The sequence below is a fragment of the Borostomias antarcticus genome, assembly GCF_949987555.1.
Source record: "Borostomias antarcticus genome assembly, chromosome: 6".
Lineage (NCBI taxonomy): Eukaryota > Metazoa > Chordata > Actinopteri > Stomiiformes > Stomiidae > Borostomias > Borostomias antarcticus.
Window position 1 is genome coordinate 28,279,417 of NC_140239.1, and position 22,782 is coordinate 28,302,198.

Genomic DNA, 22,782 nt, shown 5'->3' on the forward strand with positions numbered 1-22,782 from the left:
ATAGACGAAGGGGGAAATGTCACACGGGGTTAAAGACGAGTCGTCAGCTACTGCTGCTTGTTTCCACAAAGACGGGCGTGGCCTCGAATGACCTCCTGGATGGCCGAGGGGTCGTCCAGCGTGCTGAGGTCACCCAGCTCGTCCGTCTCCTGCTCCACGACTTTCCTCAGGATCCGACGCATGATCTTCCCTGAGCGCGTCTTCGGCAAGCGTTTCACCACCTTGAGGAGAAAAGGTCACTGTTAACCATGATGGCCATGATCATCACCACAGACTCATGAGGAATATTGTTAGTGTGATAATCATCATGATTTTCATTATGATCTTAAATGTAGTGATTGTGTACACTGCACTGTATATATGATGATGATGAAGATGATCATTATGATGATGATGATGATGACGACGATGATGATGTTGATGGAGTGGTGGTGGTGATGGGTGATGTGATGTGATAATGATGGTCACTGATGAGATAATTGTATTGCACTTGTATTGTATTTTGTCATGTTGTATCACTTGTTTTTATGTTTTTACTCGCCTGCTACCCAAATTGCCCAGCAATGGGACAAATAAATATTTTGAACTTGAACTTGAACTATAATCTGGTGAGTGTTGATGATTTGATGATGAACTTGAATTTGGTTGCTAATCGTTTTCACCAGCAACTCTCCACTGGACCGCAGTGTGACTGTTGTTTATTTTGATTTGAGTTTATTTGTTGTTTATTTATTGGAAGGATAGCCCCCTGAGATGCAACATCTCATTTACGAGGGGGTCCTATATATCCCGTTGTATATAAGATACTTTAAGCAAACCTCTATAGGATACCTTTCAGTTTGAAAAAGCCATTTAAAGATACAGAGTAAAAAAAACAAATGATGAATAGACAACATGATGTTGATTTAAATCTAGGTCCCCACTAGAGCTGTCCCACGACGATTATGTCACTGACGTCTGTTCCATCTGGCCAGTGTTATTGTTTTATTGGCCGATAATGAAGGATAATCCCCCTGCCACCAACCTCTTGTCTCAATGTGAACTCTCAGACATGACAGATTCAGAACTGGTCATGAGTGGAAAGTCAGCAGCTTAGAGCTTAGATCTATCAACCTGGTCCTGTGCCAATTGTATACTAGTTTTGTGGACTATGAATTGAGAACATTCAATTGAGCTGAAGATACATTTGCTGTGTAAATTGGTACAGTTATCATGATGATGGTGTTTGCATTTCTTTCCCATCAAGACAGGTTGTGAGAAGGAAAACTTGTTTTACCTGGATTGTGGGTGTAGGAAAACCCTGTCCTTCTGTTCACAATGCAGCATGAAAAAGCAAATAACCTCAACAGTTTCTATTCTATTAAAGTTGCTCTTAGAAAACTTCAGAAATTCTTCCAATGGAAGATAAATCATTCATAAGCTCTTAGATAAAACATTGCCACATATTATCACCAGACAACCTTTAACTATAATCGCATAACACTGTTTAGTATTAAATTGTGTAGTGAGGGGGAGGGGGACTAAATACCTGGATGAAGTCTGGACAGGCGTACTTGGCAATACTGTTGGACACCATCTCCTTGAGCTGCCGGGTCAGAACCGCCTCTTGGACCTCTACCCCCTGCCTCAGCACCACAAACGCATACACACCTGGGAAGCCATGTGAAGACACAACCCAGTGGTTAGTGACATGGTTCTCACTGAACAGTATACTGTATCTACTGTATAGAGCACAGATTTTTAAAAATCCGGACTTAACGACTTGACAAGGGAAAATACTGTGGTCTCATATTAAACTACATAGGGTGCTTCGGTTGAGTATAAAAAGTGCTAAGTGATGCTTGTATCTGACAATTCTTGCTTCCCTCAAGAGCCATGTGACCTTACCTTGGCCTTTGATGTCATGTGAGTAACCAATGACTGCAGATTCCGCTACCCCAGTGTGCTGGTTCTAAAAAATAGGGTCAAAGAAGGACTTTAACCTGTCTATGTACTGTATATCTATACGCTGTATATACCTCTCATAACCCACACACCTATTCCGACCATCAATATTCACGCAGTACACGTTGTAATGATTGCATCAGGATATATTTACTACCCCGGCCTATTCTATTGGCGAGCACTGAATTCTTTTCATTTGAATACAGCTTTAACTTCACTATTTCTTTGACTCCTACAATTGACATACCACAACGTCCTCCAGCTCTGCGGTCCCAATCCGGTGTCCGCTCACGTTGATGACGTCATCGAGGCGGCCTACGATCCGGTAGTACCCGTCCTCGGAGCGGTGAGCGCCATCACCGGTGAAGAAGTAACCTATGGATGTGACACAGAGCAAGGAACATCCAACCCTGGAACATTGTAATTTCAATTGTAATGACGCAGCTCACAAGCAACCATTTGTGCACTGTAGATCTCTAGAGTCTTTAGTTACATTTGCAGTCTTTTTTTTATCCAGGTCAGGCTCAATAGGATACAGTATAAGATACAGTATATCTTTGTATATAAGATCTGGTGGCTCCATCTACTGCAACTCCGTTGATATGCCACCCACAACGAGTGAAGGGTTGGTAGATAATTGGGTATCTATCTCTACTGTATCATGGCCACTCAAAAGAAGAGAGCATTACAGTCTAGTGCTATTCGTGCACTTTGCCTTCAGCGTAGATTATGCTCTTAGTCACTTGTTTTTGAAAGGAGATGCACTTGAGAGTTCTGGCGAGTAGTAGTACATTGGCTTTTCCTACGTTTAATGCAATTATTGTTAGTGGCTTTGGATAAAAGCGTCAGCTAAGTGACTGCAATGTATTGTTTGATAATCTGTATGCTGTTTTTAGTATGGTTACTGGATTTTATTCTGTAAAAGCACCTTGTAACTATGTTAAGAAAGGCACTATACAAATAAAGTTATTATTATTATAATGATTATTATTATGATTATGATTATTATTATGTAATGTAATATGTAATGTACTGTACCTGGATAGGGCTGGAAGTAGGTCTCAGTGAACCTCTGGTGGTTGTTGTGGATGGTGCGAGCCATGCCAGGCCAGGCCTGAGATATGCACAGGGCTCCTGACGCCTCGTTAGCAACAATCACCTCACCCTGAACACAGAAAACACACAGAACAATACAAAAAGGTCCCACTGGGCATTTTTCATTTTCAGTGGAAAATGCTGCCCCCTCAAAAAGAGGACAAACCACTACTGCAATCAAGAAGGCGGGGTGTATACCCACCTGTTTCTCCATAGACATGCAGGAATAATACTGACTGATGGATAAAGCAAATAACCCATTAGAGTATACCCACTTCTTCAGTCACCCATTGGCAATTGTAGGCTGCGAAAGAGTAGAAATTGATGTGCTAAAAATGTGAAGATTAATTAGCATTCACTAATTGATTTGCATTTCGTTTCATATGACCTGTTATGTGTTGCACTTTGTCTTGATGCTTTTAATGTCTCATGTAAAGTGCTTTGAATTGCCTTGTTGCTGAAATGTGCTATACAAATAAACTTGCCTTGCCTTGCCTTGTTAAAACTGCTTGAACTATATTCATATGGAAATCCCACTCTTTGACCTTGAACTCTTTTACTTCGCACCGTGTGTATATCGGTGACATGGTGGGTCATCAGCACCATGTCTCCTCCTCCACTCTGCTACTCAAAGTCACTCAAAACAGGCACAGCTGTAGCCCTCTAAATGGAGATTATCACCCAAAAAGGACAGTGTGTCTACAAGCAAGGGATGGATAGAGAGAGAGAGAGAGAGAGAGAGAGAGAGAGAGAGAGAGGCTCAGAGACCAAACCAACTGCTTGACCAATCTGTGGTTTTTCGAGAGCAAGAGCAACTCATCGGCCACACGGCCGGCAGCAGATTGCTGATAGGGCATTTGGCGAGAGATGGGGAGGGGTGGTGGTGGGGGGGGGGGGTAAAAGTGGTGGTGGGGTATCAAAAGTGACACAGCTGGTGCCTGTTTATAATCCCTGTCCAAAGCCCCTGTGTGTGTGTGTGTGTGTGTGTGTGTGTGTGTGTGTGTGTGTGTGTGTGTGTGTGTGTGTGTGTGAATCCTCCCCGGGTGATTGGCACGCCACCTTGCTGTCCATGAGCACCGGCCTGATGCCGAAGAAGGGCCTCATGGCCATGCCCGGAATAATCTGTCCGTCCGGGTCCGACGGCCTGGGAGCGATGCAGATCCCGCCGGTCTCTGGAAAAGCAGGGAGACGTGTAGGAATTCAATAGGGGGACGAGAAACAGTATAGAAAGTAGTCAAATATCATGTTTTGTTAGAGGGGGAAGACAGCATGACAAGATAGGTGGTCAAACCCCGTTTTCTGAGGGCAACACATGGTCAGACTCTGACATACCCTTTTGCTCAACTGCCGCTAGTCCGTAAAGTAAATTATGAGTATTGTAACTCAATATCAAATAATATTACTTGTGTGTTTGTGTATGTGTGAGTGTGTGTGTCTGTGTGTGTGTGTGTGTGTGTGTGTGTGTGTGTCTGTCAGAGAGAGAGAGAGAGAAAGTTGGAGGACATAAAAAGTGAACACAGGCTGGAAGGGACAAAGAACGTAACAAAATGGCTGACAAGAAGAAACAGTGACAGAAGAGAGAAAGGACAGGTAAACAAGGGAGCAAAGTAAAAAAAAGAAAAATAAGGAAATATACAGTAGCATTGAAATATAGCATTGCCGCAAGTGTTGATGAGGTGAATTACCGCCATACAGTAAGTAAATAAAATCCAACTGGAAATGGCACAGACCTCCGCCCCAAATGCATTTTGTGGCCCTGTGTGCGCCAAAATTGAATGGGTTCTAAATTGGCCTCTAAGCTACACCCCTCCACGGAGTTTCATGAAAAGCGGTCTGGTACTGTTGTTTTTGCGTAATCCTAGTCCTAAAAATGAATGTCAGTGAATGGCTGGGCCGGCCGTGTTTGGGCAGCTTGTGGACCTGGTCTGTGATTCGGATCCACTCCAGAATTTAAAGGGTTGTTAGTTGACCCATGCTACACCCCTCCACCGAGTTTCTTGAAAATCAGTCTGGCAGTTTTAACGTAAACCTGGTCTAAAAAATGAATGGAGGTGAATGGCTGGCCGTGTCTGGGTGGCTTATGGACCCTCCCCATGATTCAGATCCACTCCAATTGAATGGGTTCTAAGTTGGACCATACTACACCCTTCCACCAAGTTTCGTGAAAATCGGTCCAGTTACATTTGTGTAATCCTGCTAACAGACAAAAAGCACACGCCACCGATGGTAATAATCCTCTGTCTGAAGTAGGGTATTTGGGTCACACTGTATCTGTGTCTTTAATGCTTGGCTGATGCGCCTGTTTAATTATGAATATGGGCGACTTGGCGTGATAATTAACATTATTTTGGTGCATTTTGTAATGACTATATTAGTCAAATTTGTTGGAAATGAAGCTGAAATATATAGGGTCAATCTGCATATTCTACTTAGCCTCGAAATCTTTTTAGTGAAATCGGCTTTGATTTCATAAACCTGTTGTTATTCCCCATGCTAAGCTACTTTTGTGGATAATTATTAATTATACATTATTATTTACAGTATATGTATTAATAAGTTCATTTAACAAAATAATTTAAGACAGTAAACATTTTCGACAAGTGGATTGGAAGGCATTCTGCATATTCAAATTCTACCATTTTGATTCAGTCAGGAAGAGGAAGACGAGGAAGAGGAGGAGACAAATGACAAATACATGAGGGTCTATGACCAGGCCCCAATTATAAAAAAAAGTTAGTTAGTTAAATTAAGTTAAAAAATATCTTTCAAATCATGTGTCTGAGATCTATACATTCCAATGCCTGAGTAGGCATTAGTCAGTTTATTCTGCATCACCCAGGGCTTGAACTCACAACCTTAGACAACAGGGGAAGGTCATGTTCTTGTTGAGCTACTCTACCTGCCAAGTGACAAGCTGGCAGTCTAGCATTTGCTTGGCCTTCTAATAAAACTTCATAGGTTCTACAAAGGAAAGTTCTCAAACAAACTTAAATCACACACAAGGCATGTGGCAGCCTTTAAAATAGTGTCACAAATGCACAGCGACAGAAAATATCTATCTATCTATCTATCTATCTATCTATCTATGAATCTATCTAAGCAAATCTATCTATCTATCATCTGCTCCATGTGTGAAACTCACAGGGGTTTGAAATGTTTATTGGCTTGTCTTGCTAATTGCAGATTAACTGCGAATGTGCTCAATCAGTGGACAATCAATTAATTTGGACGGATGTAGGCCCTAGGCGGGGGCTGGGCAGGGTTGCCAACAGCTACGTCTCTGACTGGTGGAGCTCGCGCTGTTGCACTATAGGATTGTGGGTAGTGTATTTTTCCCCTATATGACAGCATTAGTCGAGGAGACAAAATGAGGACACAATTCAAAATACTGTCAACAATTCTGAAAAATGTCACAACAATTTGCCCATTTTTTTCATGAACATTGGAGATTTACTGAGTGAGAATGTACAGTAGCTGCATAAATACTGTTTAAAATAAAACATTTTGATGCACTATGGGCTCAATTTTTGATATTTCAAGAATCCCGGACGGGGAGTTTGTGGAGGACAGTCTGAAGACGCAGTGTAGCAATAGTAGTGTCAGCCCTAAGCATATGGACTTTTCTGCTGACTTGTGCCTACATTTTGGTGGTGGTTGCAAAGTGATAGCAAGTATGGCTGATTTGTTATGATTTTTTATTTTATTTTTACTTTAGACAGTTGCTTTTGCGCCACCATCAGGACTATTGGCCCGCAATGCCAGTTAGACCTTTGGCATAGGACTGGACATATGGTCCAAGTTTGGTTATTTTTCATGCATGGGATGACATAATTCCTAGGAAGATTCTGAAAATTCAGATTCTGAATATTGGCAAATACAAGAGCTGAGCCCCTAATGATAACAACTTTGCTTTGATGGAATCCAGAAGAGAATAAAAAAAACTCCATTACAATGTTGCAATGGCTGTAGGGATTTGTGTAATATGTGTAGTTCTGTGTAGTTCACTGAAGTGTCTGTAGTGTGTTAGTGAGGTGCGTGTGTGTGTGTGCGTGTGTGTGTGTGCGTGTGTGTATGTACAGTACGTGCATGTGTGTGTGCCTGCTCTATTACATACCACAGTTATTTTTGGACAGAATACCAGACCATTCTCCCCTTTAAGACTGATAGTCTGTTAAACTGCTTGCAGCTGAGGCTTTATTCACGACGGTTCATGAACTTCTCACTTCCATGTGGAGAATGCCTTTGCTGGCAGTTGGCAGCTGTCCCAACTGCAGAGCTGCACAGCCCACAAGCTTCCCCAGATTCAGAAGCCAAGCAGCCTAGCTAAAGAAGCAGAGGGCCGACACTCACAGAATAAACAGTATAGTGTTTCTGTTTATTGGGCAAACGGCACTTCGGCCTTAAACCATCATCATCGAATGCCTGTTCTCTGCTTCTTCAACTATCCCTCCTACCGAGCACCGGATACGACTCTCAAATCTAGGAGTTGTTTCACTTTCACTCTTCACCCAGCAGCATAGCTAACACGTGTGTATGAGTAGGTCTGAGAAATGTAGATGGTCTAATTCTCGACACAAAATGGCCCTAAGGACAAAGATCACACAATTTTGCGCTCTCCGTGAATATTTGAGTGAACTACGCCTTTAGCACCACTGACACCATTACCATGTACCTGTACTGGTCATCATAATAATCACATATAGTGAATTCTGACAGGAAGTAAACTAACTAGAGAATAGGCTGAGGTCAACAATTACCTGTCTGCCACCAGGTGTCCACCACAGGGCAGCGCCCGTCGCCGACCACCCGGTGGTACCAGTTCCATGCCTCTGTGTTGATTGGCTCCCCCACTGCCAATGGGAACAGGATATGGTTAAACGCTCTTCACTGAAACTGACCATGGGCATTGTGTTTCAGTCGGCCAAGCTTTTAATTTTTTGTGACAGTCCAGCCGGCACAATTCATGAACATGGCACGAGGGAAAGTTTGGCTTGACCTCTCGGGAGAGTACAGAAAGCATGAAGCAGGAATATGCCAGGAGATTATCTACACAGTACGCCAGAACCATAGTGCCTGCTAGTGTGGAACTGTATATGTATACTGTCAGAGAAATGGAGAGAGCCATTAGTCCTGAGTTATAGTTCAGTATATACACACACCCTAAACATCATGCTGATAGAGAGAGCACAAAGGCACATCTGGACAGAGTTGATAATAGAGTTGATCTAAAGGTTCTTGGAACGTTTTAGGCACGCTCTACCACATATTTTACAGTGCATGGAAAACATATGGAGTGGCTAGACCTTGGTACAGTACTTCATACAGTATGATCCATTCCCCTGGGGCATGTGGCCCTCCTGAGTGGGGTGACTCTAACAAAATAACATTTGTGAATGACATATACATTACATATAACATATACATATACATATAAATTACATATAAATAGTAAGTAGCATTCCAACCATACCCTGGTTAGAATGTTGTTTACTATCAACCTCCACACAACTCTTTGAAATGTGACAACGTCATGTGATAACATCATGTGCTGCAGTGTCGTCATTAGGTATGTAGGCACAGTAACAGTGGAAACACAAAGACGAAGGTGAAGGTGGCTCGAAGGGGACATTTTTAGCACTGCGGATGTCTGACATACCGGAGCCCAGCGTTTTGAGGGTGGAGAGGTCGTACTTCTGCACCCACTGGTCTCCGTACCTCAGCAGCAGGCGGACGGCCGTGGGAGCGCAGTAGAACTGGCTGACCTTCAGTCTCTGGACCATCTCCCAGTATCGGCCTGTGAGACCCCACAACAATGTTAGTTTGTGTCACAAACCGGGACTTCTCAAGCAAAAGTCAACACAAGATGTAAGATGAGGGAAGGCCTAGTCGTTAATGTAAACAAATGGGCTATATTTAGACGGGAAGGTACGGTCAGGTCAAGCTGTAACCCACTTCACACAGCAAAGAACATTTGAAAACTGCAGGCCAGCTGAGGTTACAAGAGTGTATTCAGAATGCGTTTGTTAGGTTTGTTAGAATAGGTTTGTTAAGTTTGTTAGAATAGGTTTGTTAAGTTTGTTAGAATAGGTTTGTTTCTCCACTACCTCACTTTCTCCACTACCTCACGCCCAGGGACTGCGGGTGGAAATTAGCTGTTTAGCTATAACCTTGTACAGTGCATCTCTCCCTATTTTATAGGGTTAATGTCTATTGTACCTTGTCCTTGTCTTAAAAATAAAAAATAAAAATCATTAAGCACTGTTTGACCGTTTTTTATTTTTTTAACAACACACTGAGTATTGATGTTGAATTTGCTGCCCTACTCTATTCAAAGTTAATATGACGATTCAGCCATAACTTCGGCCTCAACGTGGCCCTTGACCCAATCCTCACCTGGGTCAGGGTATACTGGGGTGCTTTCAAACAGGACGGTGGTTCCTCCATTGGATAAAGGTCCATAGACTGCATAGCTGTGCCCTGTTATCCAGCCAATGTCTGCCACACAGCCAAACACATCCCCGTCATGGTAGTTGAATACATACTGAGTAAGAAAATAATTTGAAAGGGAAGAGCTTAGATGTATGGAGGGAAGTTGTGAAATCAACAGCAATCCAACATATTTGTTTTGCTTGAAGTGGGAGGAGGTCTTATGATGTCTAGTTTCTAATCGTGCATTGTACAAAGACATCTTTATTGGCAGTGAATAGTGTGAACAGTTACTCCTGTCAGCAGCATGGCTCATTCTGAGTATATCAACACATTTACATTCTAAGACTGTCTTGGGCTAATTTATATCCATCACACTACCAAGTTATAGCAACAGAGTTGCCCTTTCTTTCTTATGATTGAGAGACGGTGTCTATCTCTCTCTCACGCTCGCCTCCCTCAGACTTCAAACATTGAGGGTGAGTGATACCCTGTAGTGATACCCTGTAGTGTATCTCTAAAGCGGGTTTACCCTGTGTGTGAGCAAGGCGTAGATTAGGTACCCAGCCTGTGTGTGGACCAGCCCCTTGGGCTTCCCGGTGCTTCCAGACGTATAGAGCAGGAACAGCACGTCCTCGCTGTCCATGGCCACCGGCTCGCACACCGCATCCTCCTTCATCATCTCCTATAGGGACGGCAGGTCGGCCATTTTGAGTCTTAACACAGCCGTGTGTTAATATCAACACCCTAATATTAGATATCCTCTATTTCCTATATTCATTCAACGGTGTGGTCAAAGCAAAGGTACCGATTCACAATTTAAATTGTTTAATTTTCCCTCGCTTTACACACTGAAGGCAGGTATTTTTCAATTATACTATTTAATAATTAAAAACGTTACAGTAAACTATTCAGGCCTATGTAAATCTCATATTAACTGCCTTATAGAGTGGTGAGATGATGTATTCTGGGAGTCTCTTTTAAACACATACCTTATTTTCTGCATTTTTCGCAACTCCCATTCATTTTTCCCTCTGGGATTTTGGACTCAAAGCTAAATGGCGGCGATGCTAGCTTTTAAGCCTACAAAGTGACATCAGAGCTCACCACTCTATTAAGAAGTGTTGTTGGAGCGTCTACTTCCTTACCTCCTCCAGGGGGACATCTCTATCTGTCATGGTGACTGGGTTCTCTGTTCTCATGGCAACCAGCACCTGCTTCACCAAGGGGCAGTTCTGGACGGCCACGTCGACGGTCTTCTTCAGGTCGGTGACTTTGCCGCCTCTCACTCCCTGGTTGACTGTGATGACCGTGCTCGACTGGGCTGGAGAAAGGTTGAAGTAAGTTGAGTACACTACTCACATCCTGCTACCATCATCACCAGTCCTGTTTGCAGTTAGACCACATATCTACAAGTATTGTACTTGTAAATGTAAAATTCAGCATGATCTTGCAGTTCAACCCCTCAACAGCTATCATCCCTTGTTTTTTATTAGTACTTTCATCACAGAATGGGACATGACAGAGAAGAGAGAGCTGCCTTAGCTCAATCTCTATTCTGCCACTGAATCCAGGGATTAGGGAGACATGGTCTTTGCTCAATGGGGTGAACAGGGAGACCCACCATTGAATCCAGCCCGTGCGTAAGGTCAAGAACCACTAAAAAAACCTGACCCAGCCAATCAAGTAATCCAGAGCTCTGACTTAACCAATCATTACTCACTTGTCAGCTGAGAATGTCTTACTCTTTTCATCCAGTCATTTCTGAGGTAAATGTACTATATCGACTTGTACACTGTAGCAGGCCTATACAGTATTTAAAAAAGTATACATTTGATTCAACAATAAGATAAAATCAGTATATACCCAGTATTGCTGCAGGTTCGGCCATCTATAACGCCTTGCTGCTCGCAATGTTGTTTTTTTCTGTTCTGTGTTGTTTTAATTTTGTCTCGTGTTGTATTGCCATTTTAATTTATTACTGTAAAGCACTCGATGCATCCGTGCTGTGAAGAGCGCTCTATAAATAAAGCTTACTTACTTACTTACTAGGTTACTAATAGTACATTGATTAATAATGTAGCTACTTAAACCATCAATTATGACTTTTTTGGTGATGCTACTGCGCGTGCTACTGTACCGCAGGCTATATTATCAATTAGTCATTTTAGTTCCTGTGTGCAAGTGACCCTTCCCCGCCGGACCCGCCTCACCGTCTCTGATGCGGTCAGCCAGGGCTTCTGCGCTGAACCCGGCAAACACCACGTTGTGGGCGGCGCCGATGCGGGCGCAGGCCAACATGGCCGCCACCGCCAGAGGGCAGGCGGGCATATAGAGGGTGACGCAGTCCCCGCATCGGACCCCCTGTCTCTTCAGCAGATTAGCCAGGCGACAGGTCAGCTCCAGCAGCTGCCTGGGGAGGAAAATGTCATCGAGTTGGAATAAATAAGTAAAGATCTGGATGTATTGTTACTGCACATCATGTGTTACAGGCATTGTGATTATCATTAATACTGTAAGTGGACGTAGTTAAAAGCCATACATATTGCTTCAGGTTACCTGCAGGAGAACTATGGGACTGTTCATGCAGCCATGTGCTCTTTTAGATATGGATAAAACTTTTCCTAACCTGTAGGTGACCTTGACCTCCGACCCTGGTTCGTCTCTCTCCCAGATCAGGGCAACTCTCTCTGGACATGTGTGAACGTGACGGTCCAAGCAGTTTACTGCACGCGACACACACATGGACAGGCAATTACGTGAGGTAGCCTACTGTATGCGCGCACACGCACACGCACACGAGAAAAGTACATACAGGGAGGGACATACATACTAAAGGTGCAATCAGTATACAATCACAATTCATGGACCAGTGACATAACTTTCTTTTCACACATCTTTCAAGGGTTCAAGTAGCGTTGTCTCATCCATATATGGTGACCCTATGACAGCAGAGACAGAGAAATACTTAGCAAGGCCTTTAGTCTCTTTTTGGGCTTTCACAATTGTTGGAACCTTCTTACGACCAGCCTGTGTGTGTGTGTGTGTGTGTCCTACCAGCCTGTGTGTGTGTGTCCTAGCCTGCCAAATATGAACACAAGTAGTCTGCATCTGTACCCTAGCTCTGAGATGGTATTCAGAATAGGTTGGTACTTATTGACCTTGGTCATGAAGGCTTCTTCTAGGCTAGGGTCTAATATGCAGGTTACCCCCAGAACAAACACCTCTCTGGATACTTCACTGACAACAACATCTGGTGTATTTGCAGACAGATGTGTAAAAGTCTCTGGGTTACTGCAGAGATGGAACATGGTGGAATTGACACAGGAATGTTTGTACATTCTCACTGAGGTTGGAAAATTAGATATGTCCGTTACTCTGAAGTCCACTATTCTGCCATGACGTGCTACATTCCTTTGTAGGCACACACACAGACACACACAGACACACACACACACACACACACACACACACACACACACACACACACACACACACACACACACACACACACACGTCTGAACTATTATTTTTAGACCTCTACGCAAGTCATGATCTTTTGGTCTGAAGCGACTCCGTTTTTATTGACCACTAATTAGAAATTCCCAAAACAAATCATCGTTTACCATTTCTATCCAGGTAGCCTAGGCTCATCGGTAGCAACCGCGTCATGACATGTTCATAATTAATGCAGTGAATTCCATTTAGCCTACTGGGGTTGGAAAAAATACACATAGCCTCATCTTACCAGATACATTCAGCTTCCCCCCCTCAAACCACTTGATCTTGCCTTGAGCCAGATCACAGTTGTGAACAGTGTGAAAAGGACTTATCCAGATCAGCCGTTGAATCAGCCGTTGACGCGCCACAGCGCCCCAGAAACTTTCACTTTCCTTCACAGAAAACTCTTGAAGTCCCGAATGATCGCTTACACCTTGAAATCCGACTGCTTCTGGCATGCATGCCCCTATATTGTAATTTCGGCCCAAGAGTCGACAGTGTTTTAAAACTCGCCGTCGATAAAAGGAAGAAATTATTGTTGTAGCGGAGCATCGCAGCTTCCACATGATGATCCTGTTGACATAAAAGCGGTCAATAGGCGTATCCTATCACAAAATATTAACATGACATTTTTAAATCACAGAAAAAAATAATAATTAGGCTACTTCTGGTGTATGCCTTCAAAAAGTAGGCTACTACTCATCTACGGCAAAGCAAATCTAAACTAAACTAAAGAAGAAGATCGAGCTAAAGATTTTAGGTTTGATGCCTTTAAAGGGAAGTTGCAGAACATTGTGGGCCGACGATAATAGCCTCCCTTTTTTTCTCCAAAACAATGACATCAGGACATCAAGACAGTGAAAGGATCCCAATATCAACTGGTCAACTTAAAGAAACATAGTTGAATGTGTTCAGGTTGGGCTTTGATTTTAATTTGTTATAGGCAAACATTTTGAAATGTGTGTTTTGTTTTCAATCATTATTGTTGATGGGGATGATTTATACTATCGATACAGTGTGTCTGACTATGTGGATGGAAATATCTAATTATATGTAGGCCATTATTTATGCGAAATAGGCCTATGCTATTAGCCTGAATATTAGCCTGAATAGTTTTACCTCTTACCAAGCTTTAAAACACAAAAACCCCAAGAAATCAGCAATCTAAATAACAGCAACTGATTTATTACTAGGCTATTTCATTATACAGAACGTAGGGACAAAACACAGTGTACCATTCAATCAACTATACATTAACAGCTATGTTTCATTTTCAATAATTACAGTATGTACATCAGAGGTAAGCTGAGAACAACTCATAAAGGCTTGATGGATTCTCTTGTTTCGAGACCACCGACCAGACCAGGTTGTGAGTTTCATATGATCAGTATTAGGTCAGTTGATCCATAATATCATGAATTTTATCCTCCAAAAGTTGCAAATCAAACAACAAGTAGGCCCTAGCTGCCATGTTTTGAAAAGATAATTACATTGATTATAATTAAATGCCTAAATCCTTGTCAAATAATTTGCCAATAAAATAAAATAAGCCTTTTTTTAATAAAGCATTTCTGCTAATAAGCTTTACATGGTTGAGTGTCTCACAATTTGAATTGGACAGTTTAATTGTACATTGAAGGCACTGCAACAAAACAGGCCCCACAGTCTTAAAAGAGTAGCCATTTTCACTGGCTCTTTTCCACCTCTGCTGGCTTTGTCTGTCCCGCGTGTTGGTCCTCCGTTTCCACTGTCTCCAAAGCGTGGACCTGTGTTCTGTCCCCAGAGACTGTCCCCAGCATTTTAGCGCTATGCTCCTGGGCCTTTGCCCTGAGTGCAGCGATGCTATTTTCCCTCAGTTCCTCTTTGGATATGGGCGACCGGGTATCCTTCCTCCTCTCCTCCTCCTCTTCCATCTCTCTCTCCACCATTCTCTCTCTAGTAGGTGATTGGGAGGCATCTGGTTTTCCAGGAGATGTGGGGACTGTGTCCATGGATTTCTTGTGCATACCTGGAAGGAGTGGTTGGAATTCCATTTAGAAACACATTGTTACACACGGGAATACACGTCTACAGTTAACGCAGCAAAATCTGGAATGCCAGCCATGGATCAGGCAGTAGCAGAAGCCAAACTGGTACTGTAAGTGAAATGTTTTTCTGACCTCCACCAATATGTAAACACTTATGAGGTGTGTGTGTGTGCACATGTCTGCTTGTGTGCAAAGACATATTGCTGAACGGGCCCAGTGGCCCAAGAGCTCAGGGGGCCCTTTGCATTTCTTGTTGTATAGTCTAAGGGCTTAGTCATTCACGTCAATAAGAGAGCCCCAAAAATGAGGAACTGAAGCAATAGCCTCAACATTCACTTTGAAGACTTCACAAGAAAGAAACCATCACGATACTTTGTAAGTGAGTGTTTATCTATAGTACTTTAGAGGGGCTGAGTCCTCTATGCAATATGGTCCCTTTAACTCTTTTGGGAGAAATCCAAAAAGCAAGTCCTCCCCACAGAGTTGAGGTCCCTCGAGTCAAAACCGAACTGGGTAAAGTTGCTTTTATTGTGAGTTTTCTCAAATTATCTTCAAAATGGATGCTGTCTCATTGGGCAAATTCAAAAAGGCGATAAATAAAATGGCTGGGGGGCTTTACGTGTCTGTGCCCAGGGGCCCATCATTTCATAATCCGTCTATGCTTGTGTGTGTGTGTGTGTGTGTGTGTGTTTTGGGCCTCTACAGTTTTCCTGATGCTGATTTTACTTCTTTTTCAATTACAGTCACCCTCTTATTGATTTATGTTAATCAACTGACACGTGCAACAGCCAAGAGAGGGTTTTATTTAATCCATTCTGATCAAGTGGGATTAACACCCTATTGATTGACCCTACATCACTGACAGGGAAAAGCCTTATTGGCTCCTAATAAACTTTTTTTTAAGCCATGTGTGGCGATCACATCTCTATTCAAATGTCTGGAAATAACCCATATTCCCCTATGCTCCTTATCTCCACCCAATCACAGGTATGGTTATAACAGCGCAGGCTCCTTCCGCACATACAGTATCAGTCAAATCTCAGAATGAAGGCACTGGTATAGAATATATATTTCGGGTGTGGCGGCTATGGGGTCGTCTAGTGATCGTTGGGTCGTCGGTTTGAATCCCGCCTCCTTCTGTCCATATGTCAAAGTGTCCTTCGACAAGACACACATTCACACACCAATGGCGGCAGCTGCCATGTAACCCCAAATTGCTCCAAATGAGTAGGCTAGCACCTTGCATGGCAGCTGCCGCCATTGGTGTGTGAATGGGTGAATGAGAGGCCATTGTAAAGCGCTTTGAATAAAAGTCCATTTACCATTTTTACCATATGTGAAATCCATTAAAAGAAAGATGAGGCCTTGCTCTCTGACAGTCACTCTAGTTAATGGGTGAAGTGTTACCAACGGACCACTTTCAGACTGACTACAGTTGGTGTCGGTGGTGATGATGCATTTCCTGTACTAGCGCCACTGTACATGGCAAGCGTCAGGTATCCGTGCAGTTCCTTACCAAGTAACCAGGGGGCGCAGGAGTCCATGATGCCGTCCTTGGCGGACTTGAGGATGGACTCGGGGAGGGGGATGGAGTGGCGGACCATGGCGCCATAGAGCCCGTACTCCGCCATGACGCTGCTGCGACCCCAGCACTTCTCCCTCTTTCTCCACTTGGCCCGGCGGTTCTGGAACCAGACCTTTTGGAGCGAGAAGAAAAAAGGGGGGAACGCCTCGTTTTCAGTTCATCTAAATCACCTGATAGATTTAGTGATGGCAAAACTGTCTGCATTAGTAGCCTACATCAATATAAACTGAATAGCCCATAGCCTGCATTATAAATACTGAGGGCATTTAACTGTGTCCAAAGAAAACATACAGTAGGCTAGAGATGATCTGTGGTGTGTCAGACAGAGCCTGCTCCTCTCTAAAGTGTATATTCATAACTATAGATATTGTATAGGCTAAGATATAAAACAACACAAAGGAATGATGCTAAGCGGGGATGCTTGTATGTGTGTGTGTGTGTGAGGGGGAGAGAGAGAGAAAGAAAGAAAGAAAGAAAGAAAGAAAGAAAGAAAGAAAGAAAGAAAGAAAGAAAGAAAGAAAGAAAGAAAGAAAGAAAGAAAGAAAGAAAGAAAGAAAGGGGTGTATGGAGCGAGAGGGAGTTTGTTAGACTGCCCCTCCCACGCTCCTCAAGTGCCTAAATTGATTTCCACAGTGCAAGAACCAGGCCGAGTAATAGCTTTTCTGCCTTGTGCATAAACGAGGTTAGGTGAAAAAAATGAGCAAGAGTGTAGCCAAGGAGGCGGCTAATGGGGGTTGGTGTGTGTGTGTGTGTGTGTGTGTGTGTGTGTGTGTGTGTGTGTGTGTGTGTGTGTGTGTGAGAGAGGGGCGGAGGTGGTGGGGGACAGGCGGACCACAGAAATGAAATTAAAAACCATCAGCGCCAAGCCTGGAAAGCTATTCAGGTAGATCTGATGATAACCCCATCTCATAGAGAGAGGCCTCTGATTAGGAATTGCATCTCTGGCAACACTTGGAGAAAAACGGTGTGTGTGTGTGTGTGTGTGTGTGTGTGTGTGTGTGTGTGTGTGTGTGTGTGTGCGTGTGTGTGTGCGTATGGGTGTCCGTGTGCTCATACAGTATGTGTGTGTGTATGCGTACCTGTGTGTGCATGCGTGCGCGTGTGTGTGTGTGCGTATGGGTGTGCATGTGCTCATATGTATGTGTGTGTGTTAAGTGGGCTGTGTGTAGCGCCGAGAGCGAGGTGACCCCTGGGGCGCGGGCAGGCTGATTGAAAAATCAGTTAATTTCCAGAGCCAATCGATGGCCGACAGGCTCCTCAAATATCACGGGAAATTAAAGCGCTTTGAGCCCAGGAGAGCCTTTACCATTGACCCATGCTAATTAATTTCAATGTAGTTATCATTTCATTTTCAGCTCCTCTGGCCTGCCTGACTCCCCAGGGGAAGCGTGTTAAGCTCTTCTTATTTAACTAATTACTCTGGATGAGTAAATTGGGTGTTAATTTTGCAGGGGTAAGGTAGAGTGATGATGGGAATGTGTCTGTCTGGTCACAGTGTCTGTCTCTCGGTCGAATTGCCTTTCTTTCATTAAGTCTATATAGTGTACATGATTATGCTTATGTATTTTCATCTATTTTAACCAAACAGTATGTTTTATTTTTAAATTTCATTTAGTTTTTAGAATATTTACATAATTATTCTCAGCTATGTTTTTCTATCTATTTGCACAGTACAGTATGTTATTTTTCTTCCCCAGGTGTGTAGAGGCAGACTGAAGACTGAATTCCCTGATTTAGTTGTGGACAGAGATGATGTAGATATTGGAGACAAAGGAGTTGACAGAAAGGAGGATGATGAAATGTTTTCAGTACAATTTGGTGGATAAAATCTACAAACCACATGACATAAGCACTGAAAGGGGTGATTCCCCAAATTTTGTATACATCATATTTTAGTTTGAAGGCTATAATATTTGCAATACCATTACCACAAGAATTATTGTGAGTAATACTCTCAGGACATGCATTTATATTGGTCCTAACACTCACACACGCACGCACACACACACACACACACACACACACACACACACACACACACACACACACACACACACACACACCACACACACACACACACACACACACAGAGATAGGTACCTGTATTCTATCCTCTGGCAGTTCTGTCTTCATGGAAAGCATCTCTCGTGCATACACGTCTGGGTAGTGGGCTTCATTGAAAGCTTTCTCCAGCTCCTCCAGCTGGTACGATGTGAAAATGGTTCTGTACAGAGATGACAGGAAAAATGAAAATATATTGTCAAAAATATTGAAAGGAGAAAATTAATTATTATCGTCATAACCTTTAATTTTGTTTCCACTCATACTGGAAATATATTTTGCATTACCATGTATCCATTGATATGTATATTGTTTATTGATATGGCTAATACACCCATGCGTTGTTATGGGCCCTTTGATATTCTATAACAATGCATGGATAAAAAAGAAGAAGAAATGTAGCCAAAGCCAGAATTTCTCGTTTCAAAAACTAACATGAAATATGGTAGCATATTAAGCGTTATTATCATAAAGTATTGGCTAATGCTTAAAGTATTTTATGCATTGGCATCAGGCTATACATTCGCCCGGGCTATCTCAATAGCAGTTCGACCACGGGTGCAGCAGTGCTATTCTCTAAGTCTAACATCGACTACATATTATTAAAGGCCTATTGGTTGGCTGAATTGTATTTTAAAATTCGATTCTATCACAAACCCTCCTGCTATTACAGCAAATTGCAAAATTAATAAAATGAAATAAAAAATACGATTTTACCTGTGGCGTCTTTTCTTTCTTTTCTTGCTTTGGCACATTGATGATTTTGAAAACCTCTTCTCACTGGATGATACTTCATCTGAGTCTGTAAATAAACATGAAAGCAAATTCCTCAAATACCTAGTTGGCTATAAATCCGATTCTAATGAGAATATTAATATAGGCAGCCCACTAGCCGGGTGTAGCAAAAAAGGTCTAAAGAATATCGTTAGGAGCCAGTGATACAATCATAATGACATTTTCGTTTTTACTTTGATCAATTATCCTGGTTAATAAAGAGACAACTAACCAACAGTATTTTAGCCTATTTTGAGTCATTTTCCAAAGTAGGCTTAACAGTAGGCTATCTTATTTAACCTACAGTCACCTATAGCCATGATCAGTTATTTCTACATGTAGAACTTGAAGATTTTATTATCAAATTATCGATAGACTTTAATGACAATTCTCAATAGCCTAAAATTGAACAGATTGTGCTGTTGAACGCGTTACCGGAGCTGGCGGAGTGATGGGTATCCAACTGCCCCATTGCCCTGCTGAGCGGCTGCAGATGGACGTTTTGCGCTTCCGATAAAACCTCCAAAAACGCAGGCTGGCTGTAAAACGAGTGTATACCTCCTGGCCCAATTATTCCCATACCAACCCCGACGCCTGCGGGGCCGAGTGCCGACCTAGCGGCCAGTAGGTGCGCCCTGGGCGGCAGGGATTCCAGCGGACGGCGTGGGGCCGCAGGCGGTTCCTTGTTCAATCCAAGTATCTCTTGTATCCCGAACCCAGTGCACCTGTGCGCTGTCGACCCGATCTTTGAAGGCTGGGGTCCCCCATGATTTGCGGGTGAGGCCATTTTCTGTTTATTCAAAGAGTCTGAAAGCACAGTCCCTTCTTTGCCTGTCATGGTGTCTGATTAGCTTCTCCCGACACAAGCTTGTCCCATGTGCAATCACCAACGAGCACTGCTCTTCTCCCTCCAGAAATTCCCTTTTTATCCAACAGGTTCATCTGGGCAAGGGTCACTTCTCGTCACCCAATCACTGAGGGGGAACGATTGTACGCCCAATTACACAATCAACATCGGGGTTGAATATTTCCATAATTTCTGCGATAGATTTACACCCTATAGGTTATCAATTATTTTTGCAATTCGATGTAGCCTAAATTATAGATTAGTGGCCTACGTTGCTACTCGGATGAAACATTTACAAAATCGGCCTGTGAACATAGGCCAAAATATGTTAAGGATATTTTTAATGGGCTGATGCTTTTTGATTTCAGGCTAGATGCACAATACCTCTTTCTTTAGGAGAATCCAAGCATGTTGTCTGGCTGATTCCAGTTTGCATCTCCACATATGGTTTCAAAATAGACACTTTGTGCCCCGTAGCCTAACTATTGAATTCGTGAACTCATGCAGAAAATGAAGAGAACGTGTTTGGGGTTGGGTAAAACCTTTAATGAAATCGCCGTCGTAGTATAAATCAATCGATAAAAAAACATGGGATATTACTTTCACTGGAGCCTACGTCCAATGCTATCTATCGGTCTATCCTTGTCCTGGTGATTTCATCCAGGACTCATCGGGTTGTAAAATATCCAATCAGCCGGATTAAGTCCTCAACTCGAGGCAAAGCAGCTTAATTTGTGGCAGGTTTGGTCTGTGTCTAACTGGATTTAGATAATCATTCCCGCTGAGTAGGAGGCTATGGCCCTACATCGAATAGGCACAGGCCTATCAACTCAACAATAAAGTGGAAATAGGCAAAATGTGAGCTATTATTATTATTTTATTATTATTATTATTGTTGTTGTCATTATTATTGCTATAACAACAAAAATAATAAGAATAATTAGCCTATTATTATTATTATTGTTATTATCGGTGTTGTTATTGTTATGATTATTATTATTGACATTCATAAGATAAGCCATCTGTAGGTGTATGCAGGTTAAGTTATGCAGGTTAAGAACAGCCTAACAAAAAAGTCTTGCTTCTTTGAAGCGAGCAATTAGTAGCCTAACTTCTCAAAACAAAAAACAAAAACCATGCTGCCTACGCTTGGTTCAACAAAATATCCCTGAAATTATTCAACTGTTTACTACCAGTAGCCTGCAGAATAACTAATTAATTTGTTAGAAGCTGTTCATAAACATTAATCCCTAACGTCTATTCAGGAGGCTGTTTGATTTGCATATTCTAATTAGTTTTGCATAGGCCTAAATGTTTTGTTTTTGCTGTTCAGGAGGATGCGTCGGTCTCTGCGCATCTGTTGATATTAACTTTTTTTGTACAGGTCACATGATTAAGAATACAATGTCCCAATTCATGGTATTTAGGACACAGCACCACACACGATTTAAATACAAGGCAGTAGTGTCCCAAAACCATTGTCTGAAAAAAAGAAAAAGAAAAAATGTCTACAAAAAAAGTTAGCAAATGGTCTACATTGAAAGACCTATTTCTTTCTGACAATACAGACAGGAAATAAGGGCGCATGGCGTTTCAAGAGCACAAAAATCCCAAATCGAAAGTGACGCTAATGAAGTTGACAGCACGCCTTACATATTTAGGTTAGGCTACGGATTTGGGTTTAAGATTCAAATACATTTTACTTTATCTCACCGTAAACCACTGCTCACATATAAAACGTTTGCTAAATTAATATCGTGGAAATGTCTCACCAACCTAAAAGTGTTAGCTTGTGAAGAGAGGGAAAACACTGTCATTTTTTCTACAAAACCAATCCTCTCTAATCAGCTATTATTCAATTATGGTGGAGTTTCATTCGTTCAGAGATCATTTGTGGCACACTTTTGGACATCTGGACAGATAATTATGTCGATGAGACAATTTATGGAAATGAGCAGACGCCTTCGATGGAGGCGGAGATAACACGACCTTATCAAAGTGCCATGTGGCAATGAATAAATAAATACTTGATTTATCAGGGACCGTTTGGCATCGCAGGTCACGCGTCAGGCTGTCATTAGGCGCGTGGTGGCGGCACCAACCACAACAGATTTGGGATTTGGCGCTAGTAATCCCCTGTGATGTTGAATAGATAGGATACACGTCATTTGTCTCATCACGGGTGCGATGTGCACGGTATACCTAAAATTGGCCATGCTTGAACAGGGACTAGAGTAGCACATGGTCTGGTTATTGACACCAGTAGAATTCAGCAGGTCCACACGAAGTAAAGCGCCAACATGTCTTTTGTCTTTCGTGCCATTGAGGTCATCCCCAGGTGTACTGTGTCCCATCTACAGAAGAAAATAATGATCAAAATCACCGTTATTTTTACATAAGAAATATGTTTTTATGACTTCACTCCAGTGACCATAGCCGGCTTGCAAGAGGTAAGAAATAACTATAGGGAACATTCTGTCACATAACCTATGGATAGGCTATTTTAATGGAAACAAATAATA

The 22,782-nt window shown here is 42.5% G+C and overlaps 2 protein-coding genes across 2 annotated transcripts; both read right to left on the reverse strand.

Moving 5' to 3' along the window:
• Positions 1 to 25: 25 nt before the first annotated feature.
• LOC311310147 (acetyl-coenzyme A synthetase 2-like, mitochondrial) lies at positions 26 to 13,424 on the reverse strand (the record flags this gene model as incomplete). The annotated part of the gene is made up of 14 exons (XM_084439572.1): positions 26 to 221; positions 1,529 to 1,650; positions 1,888 to 1,951; positions 2,192 to 2,319; positions 2,983 to 3,109; positions 4,099 to 4,211; positions 7,797 to 7,889; positions 8,696 to 8,833; positions 9,433 to 9,580; positions 9,998 to 10,150; positions 10,614 to 10,789; positions 11,679 to 11,878; positions 12,095 to 12,191; positions 13,214 to 13,424. The coding sequence occupies 14 exons, from the start codon at positions 13,422 to 13,424 to the stop codon at positions 48 to 50; spliced, it is 1,944 nt and encodes a 647-aa protein (XP_084295698.1). The 3' UTR covers positions 26 to 47.
• A 1,227-nt stretch (positions 13,425 to 14,651) lies between these two features.
• Positions 14,652 to 20,251, reverse strand: LOC311310610 (visual system homeobox 2-like; the record flags this gene model as incomplete). The annotated part of the gene is made up of 5 exons (XM_084440120.1): positions 14,652 to 14,974; positions 16,510 to 16,690; positions 18,679 to 18,802; positions 19,357 to 19,441; positions 19,849 to 20,251. The coding sequence occupies 5 exons, from the start codon at positions 20,249 to 20,251 to the stop codon at positions 14,652 to 14,654; spliced, it is 1,116 nt and encodes a 371-aa protein (XP_084296246.1).
• Between the last annotated feature and the right edge of the window lie 2,531 nt (positions 20,252 to 22,782).